Source organism: Dermochelys coriacea, chromosome 6 (assembly GCF_009764565.3).
Source record: "Dermochelys coriacea isolate rDerCor1 chromosome 6, rDerCor1.pri.v4, whole genome shotgun sequence".
NCBI lineage: Eukaryota > Metazoa > Chordata > Testudines > Dermochelyidae > Dermochelys > Dermochelys coriacea.
In genome coordinates, this window is record NC_050073.1 from 39545422 (window position 1) to 39561590 (window position 16169).

At 41.8% G+C, this 16169-nt stretch overlaps 1 protein-coding gene across 2 annotated transcripts in view; it reads left to right on the plus strand.

Moving 5' to 3' along the window:
• The window catches only part of LGR4 (leucine rich repeat containing G protein-coupled receptor 4), a 120812-nt gene that overhangs the window by 65501 nt on the left and 39142 nt on the right, over window positions 1-16169 (plus strand). For both annotated transcript variants that reach the window (XM_038407450.2, XM_038407451.2), the window contains exon 3: window positions 14950-15021. In XM_038407450.2, coding sequence (XP_038263378.2) covers window positions 14950-15021 — 72 coding nt within the window. The remainder of the gene's footprint in view (window positions 1-14949; window positions 15022-16169) is intronic.

Here is a 16169-nt window from a genome sequence, read left to right on the forward strand (position 1 = left end):
CAAGTCTAGAGACACACCTGGGGATATAGCCCAGGCTTCAGCTTGACCAGCTAGCACATGGTAAATGTATACATTGCCTTGTCTAGCCTAGAGACTTGGAATGTGTCTCACACATACCTTTAAATTCTAGTCAAGGCAAACTCTTGGGCAAAGATTCCCCAGTAGGATTAACCATGACCAGCTAAGTTTCTAAACATCACTGACTTTGTCCACCCTAGGTGATGTTGAAAAACATGTTCGCCGATCTCTGTTAATTAATCACTTCCTGTCTAAATGAGCCTTAAATGAATGTGTTCTAGCTGAACTCCAACCCTACCAATGTAAGAAGAGGATTTTTGTATTCTAGAAACCTCTAACAAAGCTCATAACTCCTATGCTTTCCTTTTTTCAAGAGAAAATGCTAGTGAGCTTAGTAAACTGTATTATTTTGGGAGGGTGGGAAAGTCTTTAAAATTCCTTTATGGTTTTTGTTTTGACAAGTTAATTTCAACCTCCAAGTGACTGTGTATTAGGCCCCTAGTATTACCTAAACTGGTTATTCTGTAGCAAAGTCTTTTTGAATTCCTTCTTTCAAGATCCTTTCTTATGCTCATCTCTTTTGTATGACTAACTGAGTCTTCAGCACACAAATACCTCTTTGGCATTATTTAAAAACTATCTGGCTCAGCATCCTAGAGGTAGCACTATGTGGTGTTAAGCTGAAGACCCCCTTACAATTCTGGATTTAGTTGGTTTCCTGAGCCAACAGGATGGGGCTGCCCTGAAGCATAAGCTAGATAAGAAACTTCTTGAGGCTTTGTGGTAGCCTCATCAGCTCCTAATCTAATTCTCTGCAGCTGTGGGTCCCAAAAAAACAACTTGTGTTGCAGTCTGCCCCCATTCTGTTACTGGGGATGGAGTAGGAGACAACCTGATTTGTGAGCGCACACGCACAAAAATAGTTAGCTTCTTATAAACCCATGAGCAGTCAGACCCAACTCTACAAAAGCCATTGATATTTCAGAGTAGAAATGGCACTCTCTGTATATGGGCAGTAGCCACATAGTCCCTGTGCACACCTTCTCTAAGAAAGATTGCCTGGGTCTGAATGCAGCTTTTTAGCCTTTGACAGTAAGCTTGCACACAAAGAAATGATATGGAGCTAAATTCAATTCACCTCCCTCTCCACCCACTTGCCATACTATATGTGAAATACTATATGTGAAATATAACAGAGAGAGGATAAATTTATTTTAAGTACTAAATCAGTTTCTCTGAGGTATTCTTTATTGACACATTTTGTCCTCCTAAATGTTTCCCTTACTCCCACCTAAAGATAATGATGTAATCCAGGGATCGGCAACTTTTGGCACATGGCCTGCCAGGGAAAGTCCCTGGCTGGCTGGGCCGGTTTGTTTACCTGCAGCATCTGCAGGTTCAGCCAATCGCAGCTCCCACTGGTTGCGGTTTGCTGTTCCAGGCCCATGGGGGCTGTGGGAAGCGGTGTGAGCCGAGGGATGGGCTGGCTGGCCGGCCGCCCTTCCCTGACGGGCCACATGCCAAATGTTGCCAATCCCTAACGTAATTGGAGAGGATCCTGATTCAAAATCCTGGATTTGTACCTGGGAGAATTCCACAGGTCACCTAGTTCAGACCCTTCCTGGAGAGCCATGATATGCAACTATGCCTTCACATATGAAGTTCCATAAGATTGATTCTCAATCCCATTTAATCTCTGTCTGAAATTGTTTTGGTGGACTTGCAACAGAGGGTCAGGTGCCACAAGTACACGCATCGTATCCACCTCTATATTTTTGTCATCACTATCAGCACCATTTCCCAACTAACGGAGTGCTTGGAAACCATCAACACACAAATGAAGAGTAGTTGGCTGAAACCAAACTGGGGAGGACTGAGGCTACGGCAGTGGGGAGAATGAGACATTTCAAACAACTTGCCATCTCCATCCTAATCATCCTTCATCAAGGGTATTTTTTCCTGTCAAGATTGTCCACAACGTTGGGGACCCTGTGGGTAGCCAAGTAGCTACGGCTGAAAAAAACCTCAAACATCCTCTTCCATCTAAAGCTGGCCAGAGAATTACATCCTGATCTATCAGACTCTGTTTTGGCTATGCTGAGGCATGTGTCCGTGATCTCTAGGCTTTATTACAGCTAGGAACAAAGGTGCTGGTGCAGGAAAAGCTCCAGTTGGTTCAGGATGTAGCAGGCCCACCTGCTGAGCAATGCAGGCAGCTGAGAGCACCTCACCAGGTGCTGCACTCTCTGCACTGGCTCCTCGTGGAACACACAATCCAACTCATGGATCTGGTCCTGGGAGTCAGAGTCTTTGGAACAATGGAACTGTCTGCCACAAAACATTTGAGTGCAGAGAACAGAGCTTTCCCACAACAGCTAACCCCTCGCTGACGAAATATGTTTCCAGAGCACGTCAGAATGTTCAGAGCAAAATGTGTAAAACTCCTATTTTTGGCTTGGCTTTTCCACAGTCAAACAAAACACCCTTTGGAGCTGGGGGTGGGGAGGAGGGAAAGAATCCTTTTAAAAAAAACAAACAAACAAACCCAGTTTTTAAATTCAGTTATCATGGTGATGAGTGCAGAATACCTGGTTACTGGTAGCTCCTGCTACGTTAAAGGCAACAGAGTCTGCAGTAATCCCCATGTGCTCAGTAGGGAAGAGTGGAGGTCCAGAGAGAGAGAACCCTACAGCTACTTATTCAGACTAACCCAAATGCTTTAAGGTCCCCCTCCCACTCCCCCTCACCAAGGATAGTCTTCAGCCAGATTGGGGCAGAGCTAAGGAAAGTTCATATTTAGACTGTAATGCAAAAATAGAAAGTGGAAAGAAAATAGGAAAATGAGGCATTCATTAAAATACGCTCTTTTTCTTTTTGCTTCGAAATCAGTTTGGGAAGTCCAAAGTATTGACAGTGCTGTAACTTACTACTGTAGACTACTAGTCACCTATTTTTAAAAGACATAACTATTTTCTTACATGGGTGTAGTTTGTGTTTTGTGCTGGAGGATAAATGACTGAATTGCTATGACAACTTGCTCTGACAGTTCAGATTGCGTAATCTTTGCTGATGGTTGTGTACTTTGCCATTTAAAAAGGTAATAGTTTACATATTTTCAATGGGCTGTCCTCTTAAGGAAGTCTGGCCAAAATATAGATGTCACTTGTAAGTAGAATTTGAATGCACCTTTTTATAGGCTGAAACATTTGCCTTTTCCAAAACCAACATTCCTTTATTTTAAAACCAAACCAAACGTAATGGGCCAAAATCTATTGGATAAATTTTCCACTGGGAGATTGTGGAATCTCCATCCTTTTTAAGAACAGGGTAGACAAACACCTGTCAGGAATGGTCTAGGTAATACTTCGTCCTGTCTTAGTATAGGGGATTGTACTAGGTCCCTTCCAGTCCTACATTTCTATGATCTGAGGACAGAATTTTAGCACATTAATTCTCAAACTTTTCATTGTATAGTCCATTGAAAAGCCATTTTAAATGTCTGAGAATAAGAACGATGAAAGCCTTTTTATCTCAGGGATTATTTATTTATAGAAAAATATTAATGCCAGAAAAAAGGGGTTCAGAATGAAAAGTGGCCCCCTCAAAACTTGATGGTTTATACTGTTGTGATTGTGGTACTGGTTCTAACTGCATACCCTTTATATAACTTCTTTCTGTGCCTTGGTGTGTATACCCACCCACCCACCCACCCATGAGGGGGCCATCAGGGAGTTGGCAATGGTTCCCTGATTATCCGCACATCCCTAGTGCGGGTTAGAACAAATTAGGAGCTGCTTTATTCTGCTCCAGATGACCCTGGTCCCCAAGGGACTGTTCACCAGCTGAAGGAAAGCAGAGGGCAGCACCCTCTAGGCACATCTGCATTTGACAGGAAAATTGAATTCCATTCAAGGCAGATGCTGTGCTGGGGCTGAGGGACATCTGGGACAGTTTTATTAGGGCTGAATGGGGCTGATGCCTAGTCCACTAGTAGGACTCCTGCACAGCAAGTGTTTCTGTGCACCAGGTCCAGCTGGAGACTCCTGTTATGGGGGCAAGAAGCGAAACTCAAGCTTTTTGAGGAAGCCTGAGGAACTGGACCTGAGGGACAGGGGTGGGGAGACAGTAGTAGCAATAATTACATGGTCCCAGAAGTAGTGCCTGAAAGGGGGTACAGGGAGTCAGCAAAAATGCAAGCACAATATGGGAGTTGGGTGAGGGAACAAAGAAAAGGAGTCTATAGAGAAGTTGTCAAAGCTGATTACCCACTCTCCCACTTGGAATGCAGAAAGTGGGGGCCCACAAGGATTCTAAAAATTAATAGTGGCCACTCCAGTCTTGTATTAAACTCCCAAGGTTACAGCTTTTCTCTGACCTTGGGTGAGTAGATGCTGCCACAACCCAAGTGCAAAACCTCTTTGAGGACACAGGAAGGTGCCTTTGGGAATTCCTTCCTATGGGGTACCCTCAAGCCCTTTCACCCCCACCCCGGGGAAGAGCTGAGAAAGAAAACAAAGGAAATTAGCTGTTGCCCCCAGCTCATTAAACAACATGTGCACAAACCTCTTTAGAACACCAAAATATCAATCCTGTTCTTAAAAAAAGTAAATTTTATTAAAAACAAAAAGAAAGAAAATACATCTGGACCTTAGGCTTTTGCTAGATTTAAAAAAGCCACTTACAAAAATTAAACATCAAGAATAACCTTCCTGAGGTCCAGTTTAAAGGTTACAAGCAAAACAAAAAGCATTTAGGAGTTAGCACAGAGGAGTCCACAAGCCAATAAGAAATAAACAGAAATAAACCTGACATTTCTGGACATTTTCTGAGTAGGGTTTAGGTATGATCTGATGATTTCCATACCTGGCAAAAAGCTTTTTACAGCATAGTCCCAGCCCTCTCTGCTCTGTCCCTTCTCTTCAGAGAACAACAATAGAACAGAACAAACGGAATTTTTTTTCCAATTTTAAAAAGTTCTAGCCTTCCCATTGGCTCTTTTGGCCAGATGCCCACTCCTTTCCTTTTACCTGTGGACTTTTTAACCCTTTACAGGTAAAGCAAGTAGAGAATTGCTACTAAGAGGAATTTTATAGCTAACTGGCTGGCTGGGTGTCCACAAAAGGGAGTCCCCCCCACCCCCCATTTATCACAGAAGGTGTAGAGGACCTGTGATAAATTAAACTGCAAGAGATCAGGAAGGTTGCTTTGGATCTTGCTTGCAAAGCTGCTTCACAGTCAGAGCTAATACACCAACATATATCTTATGGTATCTGTCTGTAGAGCATGTAGTACAGTAGGGCCCTGATTCCTGACTGGGATCCCTAGGCGTGCTGCCAAAATGCAATTAATTAAATTTAAAAAAGGACACATTACTTATTAATCTTACAACAAATGGGTGTTGCATTCCTCACCAATATTCTAATTTGCAGCGAGGAATACTAGTTTCTAGTGAGTGATGGCACTACCTCGTATGCATTTATATAGCAAACCCGTGACAGACATACAAAAGCTAACAAGCTATTACAGAGACAAGAGACACAGCTAGGGTGGGAAGCATCCCAGAAAACTGCAGAGAGAAAATTACAGCAAACGTTTGTGCATGAAGATTTTCACAGGGAGAGGAGGGGACCTAATTCCCTGCTCAAATATCTTGAGGCTCACCACCATCTGGGTTGAAAAACAAGAACAGAAGACTTCCTAGGGTTTCATGTTGCATTCAGTCAAGAATAAGAGAGAAGATTGAGTGATGTTTTTAATTGAATGATAGGTCAAATGCTATCCCTGAGACAATTCCGTTGACTTTGGTAGAATTACACCAGTGGTTAACGTGTCCCAACAATTCGGTAACAGGGTTGTCAGACTGTCTCATAATTGCACCATTTAACTTACCAAAAGAGAGAGGACTCAAGAATTTGCAGCCTCCAGAAGTGCTTTGGTTCAGTGTGCTATGTCTGGCATCAAACTCTCGGAAGATGTCATGGAGGGTATTCCCCAGCCATTCTGAATCCTCTTTTCATAATACAAATAAGGTGCATTTGGACTTGAGGTCACTGGCTATGCCATGTAAAATAATGGATGGGACTGAACTCCTACCAAGGATGCATGTTGTAACTAACAAAAAATGCTGTGCCATCTACGAGAGACACATTAATTTATCTTACCTACTACTGCCCAAAAAATCCAACTCTTTTGGGCAATGGGCCACTTCCTGAATTTGTTCAACTGTACAACAATGGGATACTATGAATGACTGAATTATTCTGAGCCCACTAGTCAACCAGCGAGCTTAGATAATCATAACAGAGTGGTTCTTGATAGTCATATAAATGCAAAGGTTTTCTCTCCCTCACTATTTTATTCCTTGGAAGCACTGCCCTATTTATGGCTCCTAGGCACTATGGTAGTACAGATAATAATAGGAATGAAAGAGAACCTAACATCATGAAGTAGTTAAATGTAATTTGTTTTACTCTTACAACTCTGAGCTATACAGTCTAATGCAGCAGTTCCTTTAGTGCAGGTTATAAGTAGCAGTTCCATCGATATAGCACCCCAATAGGATGCCTATGATGAACACAGAGGAAGTATACTTTCGTCAGTTGATACGTAGGTCGCTTGCATGCTATATACCTGCAGGAGCTAGTGGCGTTAGGGCCTTGTCTATATTACAGCAGCACAACTACGGTACTGCAGCTATCGTGCCGTCATGTGGGCGCTTCCCATGTCAACAGAAGGGGTTTTTCCATCATGTAGTTTATCTGTCTGAGAGGCAGTAGCTAGGGTTGATGGAAGAATTTTTCCATCAGCCTAGCCATGTCTACACCAGGAGTTAGGTCAACCTAGCAATGGCACTCAAGATGCAACATTTTTCACAATCCTGAGCGCTTAGCTAGGTCAATCTGATTTTTAAGCCTTTGTAATCTGTATAGTAGTGTTACTTCCCAAATAGCATGTCTTGAATTGATGGTGCAGTACCAGCATGTCAGCATTTCTGTGCTCTGAATGTCATTCTTTGAAGTGTTGACATCTTTAGTCAGTACTCTCGGGAGTGACTTTGATAGTAAGAAATGAGGTTATCAAAATGCCTGGTGTTACCCTGCCACATTCCTTCTTCTTCAAGAATATCTTTAAGGCAATTGGGAGCAGCCCTTGTTGCTAATTAGCTGCATTAAACACTAGCCATTATCCATTGAATTCTCTGTAGCACGCAGTCTGCTTGACTTATTAACAGCTTGACTCACAGGATCTGTCCTCGTCTGTCATGCCCTTCTCCTCAGTGGCTGGCCTGGGGACTCTCCCATCCATTTTCTTTTTAATCTTTTTACCAGGCTTTGGGGGAAGATACTTCCCTGCTGGAGCCTCCAAGTTATTCATGCACACAATTTTACTTAAAGTTCCACTTACTTCCGGCCAAGGAGTTATTGGTTGGAGTGATTTTTCTGAACAATGCAAGACACTACTTAGTTCACCTCAGGTTGGGTCCTTGCAATGCTCCTACCCCTTCCTGCCTGAGAAGTAAGAGACAATGAATTAACTTTGTGTATTATGACATTGGCGAACACTTAAGACAAGACCATTGGGCTAACTCCAGATATCTGTGTTCTTAACAGAACCAGTGTGATATTCTGGAGAGTTTGGAAGTGTCTATTTTGATGTAAGGAGAACAGACCATGGGACAATGTGTTGAACAGGAAATTCTTAGTGATTCTTTCATAGTAAAGTTTCTCAGTAAGTGCATGATTACAAACCTTCCTCCATACGTCAAGATGCTTAATTTTTCAGCTCAGAGTGGCAAGTGAAATAGCCAAACTCAGTTTTAAAAAATTTCAGAAAATGAAAGGTGAAAGCGTATTTAGAGCCAGAAGTGATGACAGCCAGAATAATCTGCAAAATATTTGCAAGGTTGTACGGGGAAAGTAATGTTACTGAGATTTTTAGCAGCTGTACCATTCCCTGCACTGTCATTTATGGTATAAATATTTGCATTTAATCAAGATCTTTTGATAGCTGATTTCCTTCTGCTTCATCACTCAGCAGCATAACTGTATTTTTCATCAGTCTTTTGCCAAAGAAATTAAGGGAATGCCAAAAAAACAGCTCTAGGCTAGATTGTGCATTTTAGTGCAGCCCTTTGGAAACAGCATAAGCTGTGCTGCTTCAGGAAGAGCCTCACGAACTACCGGGCCTCTGAGAGGCCTGATTCTTCCCAGGGCCCCTCTGTTGGTATCAGGATGGAGGAATTTGCTACAGTCCATTTGAGGGTGTAGGACTGCCTCTCCCTGGCCCCACCATGGAGCAGGCCCGCGTTGTTGCCATGCCTGGCAGGAGGACAATGGAATAATAGCTCTGCCTAGTGCCCATCCAGTCTGTTTCCTGGGAAGGGACATCTGATGCACAACCCCTGCATTCCCCCCAGCACTCACGGCAAGAACTAATAGCCTTAATGTAATTATCCTAGGAAGGGACATTTTACTCCCTTGGTTGGCTGTTTTGGGGCTGGTCAAAATCTAGCCCTTGAAGACTATTCTTGACGAACTGGAGAAAAGTTTGATTTCTGTGTTAAACTATAGATATTTAGGGACCAGTCCTTCAAGGTAAGGTAACTCCTTTGAGGTGTGGAGTTGTCATCCACTTCCATTGCAGGGAGGAGGCACTCAACACCTCGCTGGACTGGGTAAATATTTTACTTTTTTTTTTTTTTTTTTTTTTTTTTTTTTTACAGCAAAATTTAGCTCTCACCCTTTTTCTTTTAAAGAATTTTCAGGGGTACTAAGCAATGATGTATTTTTTATAGTGCAGGAGTCCTGCAGATGTGACCTGAAGTTGGTAATTCTGTCATGTGTGAAGAAATTTTTGGAGATTCTCTTATATGATATCACACACGATAAAGCACTCCTATTCATCACCTAACCTTCTTCCAGTAAATTTTATTTCATTGAAAATCAGTGCAATAGCGATTATGCGACTGTATATGTTAGTGATAAGTACACATACTATATCAAGATAAAACACTCATAACCCAGCTTTTATGTGCCAGACTTTGTAGCAAGGCCAGGGCCGGCTGCAGGCACCAGCTTTGCAAGCAGGTTTTCTGGGCTGAATTTAGAATGGGGTGGCAGTCCGTGTCCCGCAGCGGCAATTCGGTGGCGACTGCTTGGAGCGGCAAAATTGGTAGAGCTGCCCCTGAGCAAGGCACATCTGAAGTACACATATAGTTAGTCAAAAAGCCCATTGGCGGTGCATGTTAAATATTGTTTTTGCAATGTAAATAGTCTCTACAAACTTCAAATAAGGGCAGGATTAATTGGTATGCTTCACCTATTTTTGGGCCACTCCATAAAGCTAATTTAATTAGCTGATCAGAGCAGGTTTATAGTGGTTTTCTACCAACTCTCACTTATGCTGAAATTTCCTGACCCCTCCCCATCCCAGCAATCCTGACATACATCCCACCCACCTCACTCCACCAATCACAGCCCCCAACATCACCCATTTGCTTCCAACATCCAGGATCAATACTCTAGACTGGTCTGGCAGCACTACCTCCCTAGTTTTGAGACTTCTCTCCCTTGGTAAAGCTCTGATTTTTTTCCTTAAAGACCGAGACAAACTGACACGCAAATAGATGGTAGATAGGCCATGACTGCGCTACAGAACCTGTGCTGACATAGCTATGCTAGCATAGCCCTCTAGTGTAGATGCAGCATAAACCAACAAAAATTGTTTTTCTGCCTGCTTAGGAATACCACCTCTACGAACAATGTTACCTATGCCACTCTTCTGTCAGCGTAGCTGAGTCTACACTGGAGTTTTTGTTGCTATAGCTATGTCCACTGTTCATGTGGTTTTTTTCATACTCACTGTCCGGGGGGGGGGGGGATTTCTGTTTTGGCATTAATACCCACGTGCCCATCTTGAATTTCTGGCAACAACAACTAGGAATCCATCTTGGCTGCCCTTCTTCCCCCTCTTCAGGTATAGTTTCCCACTCTTTCTACCGAAAAGGTGGGAAACCAAGTAGCCATGTGACATGTCATCTGCCCGGGAACAGCAGGGCATATAAGGGCTAGCACGCCAGAAGGACGGGGCTGCCCATATGAGTGGCTGAGTGCTGGGCCACAGCAGTGTGGTCTACTTGGGTGCGTAAGACAGAGCAGGGCGCCTTAGGGTTGTGAGAGGGTTTAACACACTTGCATGCAAGGGTGAGCTGCTAGGGGCCACTCTCTCATCGGGATCTTACTTGCACCTACGATGACACGGGGAGGGAGAAAGAAGAATCACCAGCATCAAGCAGAGTTATCGCTTGCCTGTTGCCTGAGGTCCACTCTTCACCATGTTGAGTGACCTGATTGGTTCCAGACCTGATTTGTGTCATGAGGCTCCAGACGGAAGTTGCAAGAAATGGTAGGGTCCTTTTAAGTCTTCCATACCCCTCACCTGGGACCTGTCTTAGGGAGAGAGAAAACCCTTTTTGGTCACAGTCAGTATAGTTGTAGTGCCACCTTTACCTATTTACCTGTGTTGGGAGTCCTTTATAGTATACCCCGTTTACTTACCTTATTTAACTGTTGTTGGTCTAATAAATGTACCTGTGTTTTACTCCTGCACTCCCTTCTTGGTTTCTATTTTGGGCAATCTTAAACCCGATGATAGATACGGGTAGGGAGATGAATCTCTTGACTGGTCTCCGGCCTTCCTACAATCAGTCAACACTCTGAGGCAACATAGCTATGCCAATAGAAGTTAAAAGTGTAAACTGAGCCTGTTTGTGTATGTTTTTAATTTAGTTTGTAATCTTCCACCAAAAAACCCTGGGCATGGCTCAAACAATCTGTTGATCTTTCATTAATTCCTCCTCTAACATGTGTTAAGAATAACGTTGAGAATCTGACTTAGGGCTTTTCAGTTACAGCACATATGCAAAACAAGTGAAGATGTGGACCTGACCCCCCCCCCCCATTTCTCTTTGGCTGGTTTTAAACGAAGCCTTATTCTATGAAGAAAAATATCCCCATCCTGACCACTGCAGCAGAAGAAAGTTTGTTAAAATGGTGCATGATATTTTAGTCTTAGCCTACTGGGTAACGGTAGTTGGAACCTCCTGATGAGAAGCCATAGTCCCCAAGGCTAGTATAGGCATGATAAATGTATATTTGGAAAACTGATTAGTACAGCCTTTGCACACTTGGCCAGTTGCATCCTGTTTCCTGGAAGGCTGCCAGACTTGAGCTAAACGGAAATGTAATGGATTGCAGTTTTTCTGTTGGTTGGTTGCAACAGGCTGAATAAACAGGAGTTGCCTTAAGGTAGACTAAGTATTTCTATTTAAAGTCACGCAAGCCTTCCTTTTGCTTAGTTGCATCTTGTTTCTAGTGCACAATATGTTGCTTCCGTGACCGTGGATGGTATTGATGTTCAACTTTTTTTTTTTTTAATAAAAAATATTATAGCAGGTGTTTGTCCAAATCCCTAAGCAGGGAGGGAGTCTAATGCTGTTGGAACCACAACTGCTGTTGTTCATAAATTTGTGGGGAATAGTGTTTTTTTGAATAAATGCTAGATTATCAATGTCAATAACTGTCTGCTGATATAATTTGGTGCTATATGTTCAGTTTGTTTGTTTGTGTAAGAGTTTCTGTTTTGATTTTTAAAAATCAGTTTGCATTTTCTTTTAATAAATAGCTGCGTTTTGGAGATAACTGGCAAAATGCAGGTTCATAAGTACTCATACACTTTGCAGGGAGCCAATACATTTTATACATATTAGTTCTCAGTGCATTTTTTAGGAAATCGTTAAAAAGAAAGACATGCATACTTTTTCAAGAAAAAAATTAAAATCTAAATTTAGTACAAACCATTTTCAGCAACTGGCTGGGAAACATAGCATTGAAGTTATTTGTTTTTCATTGCCATGCAAGTTTTTCAGTTTGAATTCTAAAAAATAAAAAATCATGAGATTTAAAAAAAATATATTGATCAATGTCAGATCTTTTTAGGTTTTTTGGCCTTCTGGTGTCAAAGCCTTTAGACTGCACTTGGGGCATGCCCTCAATTTTTCTCTGTACCCTCTGTAAGCGGAGGGATAGAAACTGATTTTAACAAAGACAAACAAAAAAAGCTGAGTGTCTTGTGTATTTATTTACCTGTCTCCAGGAAACAGGGCTTTAAGAACAACACACAGTGACAATGTGACTTGCCATAAAATTACAAGAGAGTTTTCTCTTGTCTTATACTTGCATTGTAAGCAGTTCAGGGCAGGGACCATCTTTTTGTTCCAAGTTTGCACAGTGCCTGACACAATGGGGTCCTGATCCGTGACTAGGGTTTCTAGGTGCTAGAGTAATGCTACCAATAATAAAGAGTTGGCAACACTGTATACTTGTACCTCTGCAGTTTGTTCTATTTGAGAGGGTGGGAAAGAGTAAGGTTTTTTTTGAATCTGGAAAACATGTACAGCACCTAGCACAATGGGGCCATGGCCTTGATTGGGACTTTTAGGTGCTACTGTAATTTTTAAAAAAAGTAGTGTGCCTGAACTATGCATATTAAAATTCCAATCCTGCTAAGTCTTTGTGACTTGAATAGTTCCATTCATTTCAGTAAGGCTTCTTTTCTTGCATGCTTTTTACACTCTTGCTTAAATCTTTGGAGTATCGGGGCCTACAGCTGCAATTCTTCGGATGGATTCTGACCATGACTACCTAAACCATGTCATCAAACCTTAGACCTGGGGGGTTTATTCATGCCACCAGAGTCTCAAGTGACATCTGGAACAAATTCACAAAAATAATAAACTCCCTTTTTCTTTGGCTTGCTAGTACATGGGCACTGATAACACTTGTTACACCATCACCTTCCTGTTCATGAAGGATAGTCACTCCTCCATTTGTTGATATACAAAAATACTATTGTTGTCAGGTGGATTGAAAGCTAATTAATGCAGCAGTTTATTTTGGCATGCATTCAATCATAGGCAGATTTCCGTAGCAGACAAAACTAATATCTAGGATGATCTGTTATGCACAGTGAGAGATTACAGAGATGAGATGAACAAAATAGTAATTTTGCTACCTTTTTACCATTCTAAGACTCGAGTGAAGAAACATAAGAACGGCCACATTGGGTCAGACCAGTGGTCCACCTAGCCTACTATACTGTCTCTGACAGTGCCAGATGCTTCAGAAAGATGCCAGATGCTTCAGAACAGAACACGGCAATGTCAAGTGATCCATCCCCTATTATCCAGTCCCAGCTTCTGGCAGTTGGAGGGTTAGGGACAGCCAGAGCATGGGATTGCATTCCTGACCATCTTGACGAGCAGCTACGGATGGACCTATCCTCCATGAATTTATCTAATTCTTTTTGAAACTCAGTTATACTTTTGGCCTTCACCACATCCCATGACAACAAGTTCTATAGCTTTACTGAGCATTATGTGAAGAAGTACTTCCTTTTGTTAGTTTTAAACCTGCTACCTATTAATCAGGTAGGTGGGTTTGTTGCTATTACTGTAATCTCCCCTTTAGAAACAATGTGCTAGTGTTTTCTTCTTGATGCTGGATCAATTTACAATTCTCTGGAACAGAGATGATCATTTGTAATCTGCTGTTAACTTTTTTTTTTTTTATGAAGAGTGAGTGATAGTAGTCAGAAACAATTATGTTTTGTACAAATGTTCCCACTGTATGTTTCCATTATATAAACTACACTGATGTCTTCAGATCTCAATTTAGATAATAAAGCAAATAAGGAAGCTAATATTTTGGCTAACATGATCCTTTATTGTAATGTTCTCTTTCTTTGGCAGCTAGGGATTACCAGGTGTTCTGCATTTTATCTTTTACCTTAATAAAATATCTAGTGTCGCAAATATTAGGAGCTCAGCAAAGTTAGACCATGCAGCAAATACAGATCTGGAAGTTGGCAAAGGTTTGAAGAAAATACAAGGAGAAAAATAAGTAGCTGAAATTCTGTTACTGGAGTGTTTTTTTTCACCTTGTGTTCTGAAGAAATTTCTATACTTATTATAGTGACTATTAATGTTAGTTTGTTAATGTGGATTGCATTAGTATCTAGGAGAGACTTGGCCAAATTGAAATCAATGAGAGCTTTGTGATTGACTTCAGTGGATCCAGGCGGTCGCCCCAAATCTAGTAGTAAACATCATGTGAATTTTAAGATGTTCAGCACAAACCTTTTTCCACATCCTTCTGTCTAGCAACTAACTATTGCTGCTTGACTGCATAGTTTCTGTAGAAGCTGGTGGCTAGATTAAAAACATGGATAACTGAGTATTCTTTTCACCAAGACTATTCTGGAAGCCTCAGGAACAAACTGATAGCAGTTAACTCATTTTTCAAACCCAGGTTCATAAGAAGAATCTTAACTCATCCATTGGTGTGTTAGTTTTACATTTTCAGTCTCTCCTTTAATTGCTGATAAATAAGGGGCTGAAGAATGAGGAGGCCTTCTGATTTTTTTTTTTACAGCATTATGTTTTTGGGGTGATACCAGACTTTATTGTTTTTTGAGCAAGGGTGGCTGGGTGGGAATATAAACATATTCTTAAATTATCATAAAGGAAAATCTCAAGTCGGAAAGAGTCTGTGTGAGCGCTCTCTACTTTCTGAGAGCTGCTTCTTCATGTATTGCATTAATCCGATAACTATAGTAAAAGTAAGAGGAAAGTATATGATTACATGGGTTGATCACAAAGTTGAGTCCAGATAAGTAATTTTAATGCATTATGCTTTACTAAAAATGTGTAATTGTGAATGAATTGTGAATTGTGAGTGAATGGTGGTAAATGTAAGGATCGCAGATATGGTATAATCTGATGCAAGTTTTGATGCATTGATGGTTTCATCTATTAGACAGTGGTAAATGTACTGTATTTTCAGAGTCTGAATTATTATTACAATTTTTTTCCAGACGACTGGCTGGCAATGACCTTTCTTTTATCCATACGAAGGCCTTGTCTGGATTGAAAGAACTCAAAGTGCTGTAAGTAATCAAATTTTAGAGCTTCACAGCTAGCTGTGTACTTTCTTCTTGCACAGTCAGCATGTTTACTGATAGGCTGTACAGAAACAGAATTTTTTGTTCAGACAGTACAGTAACCTGAAAATCTTTACTGCTTTATTTTTTTCCATAATCCCTTGGGAGTGCTAATCTTGAAGACGATGTGCATTCAATAATAAAAACAGTTGTCACCTAGATTAAACTGTAATTATTACATTTTATTGGAGTAATAGTGTTTGACTCCCAGATATGTCTTGTGGTAGAAAAATACTAACTGTTAGACCATAGGGTGTATCTTTTTTCTCTTTTTCTCCTTCCTCTCTGGCTATCCAAAACAGAGAGAAACAACGGACCCAAGAGGGTTCAGAGGAAGCCACCCAGGCTTTTCTCCTTCTATCCTGTCAGGAGTTCAGACGCTACTGTAATGTATGTAGTATGAGCGCCTAAATAGTTTTGGGGTGCCATTCCAACTCCCTCAGAAAAGAATATAACAGTGTAGTGCACTCCTGTAACTGAAATTGACCAGTAGAAGGATTTCTAAGTGAGGCAGTGCCACTCTTGCTGTGCCCTATTTGTCCCCAGCAAATGAGAATATCCACTACAGCTGCTGCTCTATAGTTAAGGCTGAAACTAGCTTCCTGTTATAAACCAGATTTTAAAAATGAAACAAATCTCTGTCCTGAAATTTTAGCGCTTGGGTAACGGGGTATATTTACACGAAGACTGGCCCAATAGAGCAGGGATACAAAGAGATTGAGAGAAGGCCCCTGAGGGGGAAAAAAGGGAAATCTTCAGCGAGGAAAGAAGCATAGGCCCAGGACTAAGAGGGGAGGTCTGAGAAACTCATCATCTGGAGGTTTTGTAAGGTAAGTGCAGGGAAGGTACTCAAAATCAGGCCCTATAAGGTATCTCGAGCACAGGCACTAGCACTTTCCAATGTGCCAGGGGGTGCTTGATCCCTGGCTCTGTCCCAGGCCCCGCCCCCACTCCACCCCTTTCCACAAGACCTTGCCCCTCCTCTTCCTGCTTTGTTCCACCCCCTCCCCTGAGTGTGTCATGCCCCTCCCACCCAGCACCTCCTGCATGCCGCGAAAGAGCTGATCGTGGGAGACGTGGAGAGGGAGGGAGGG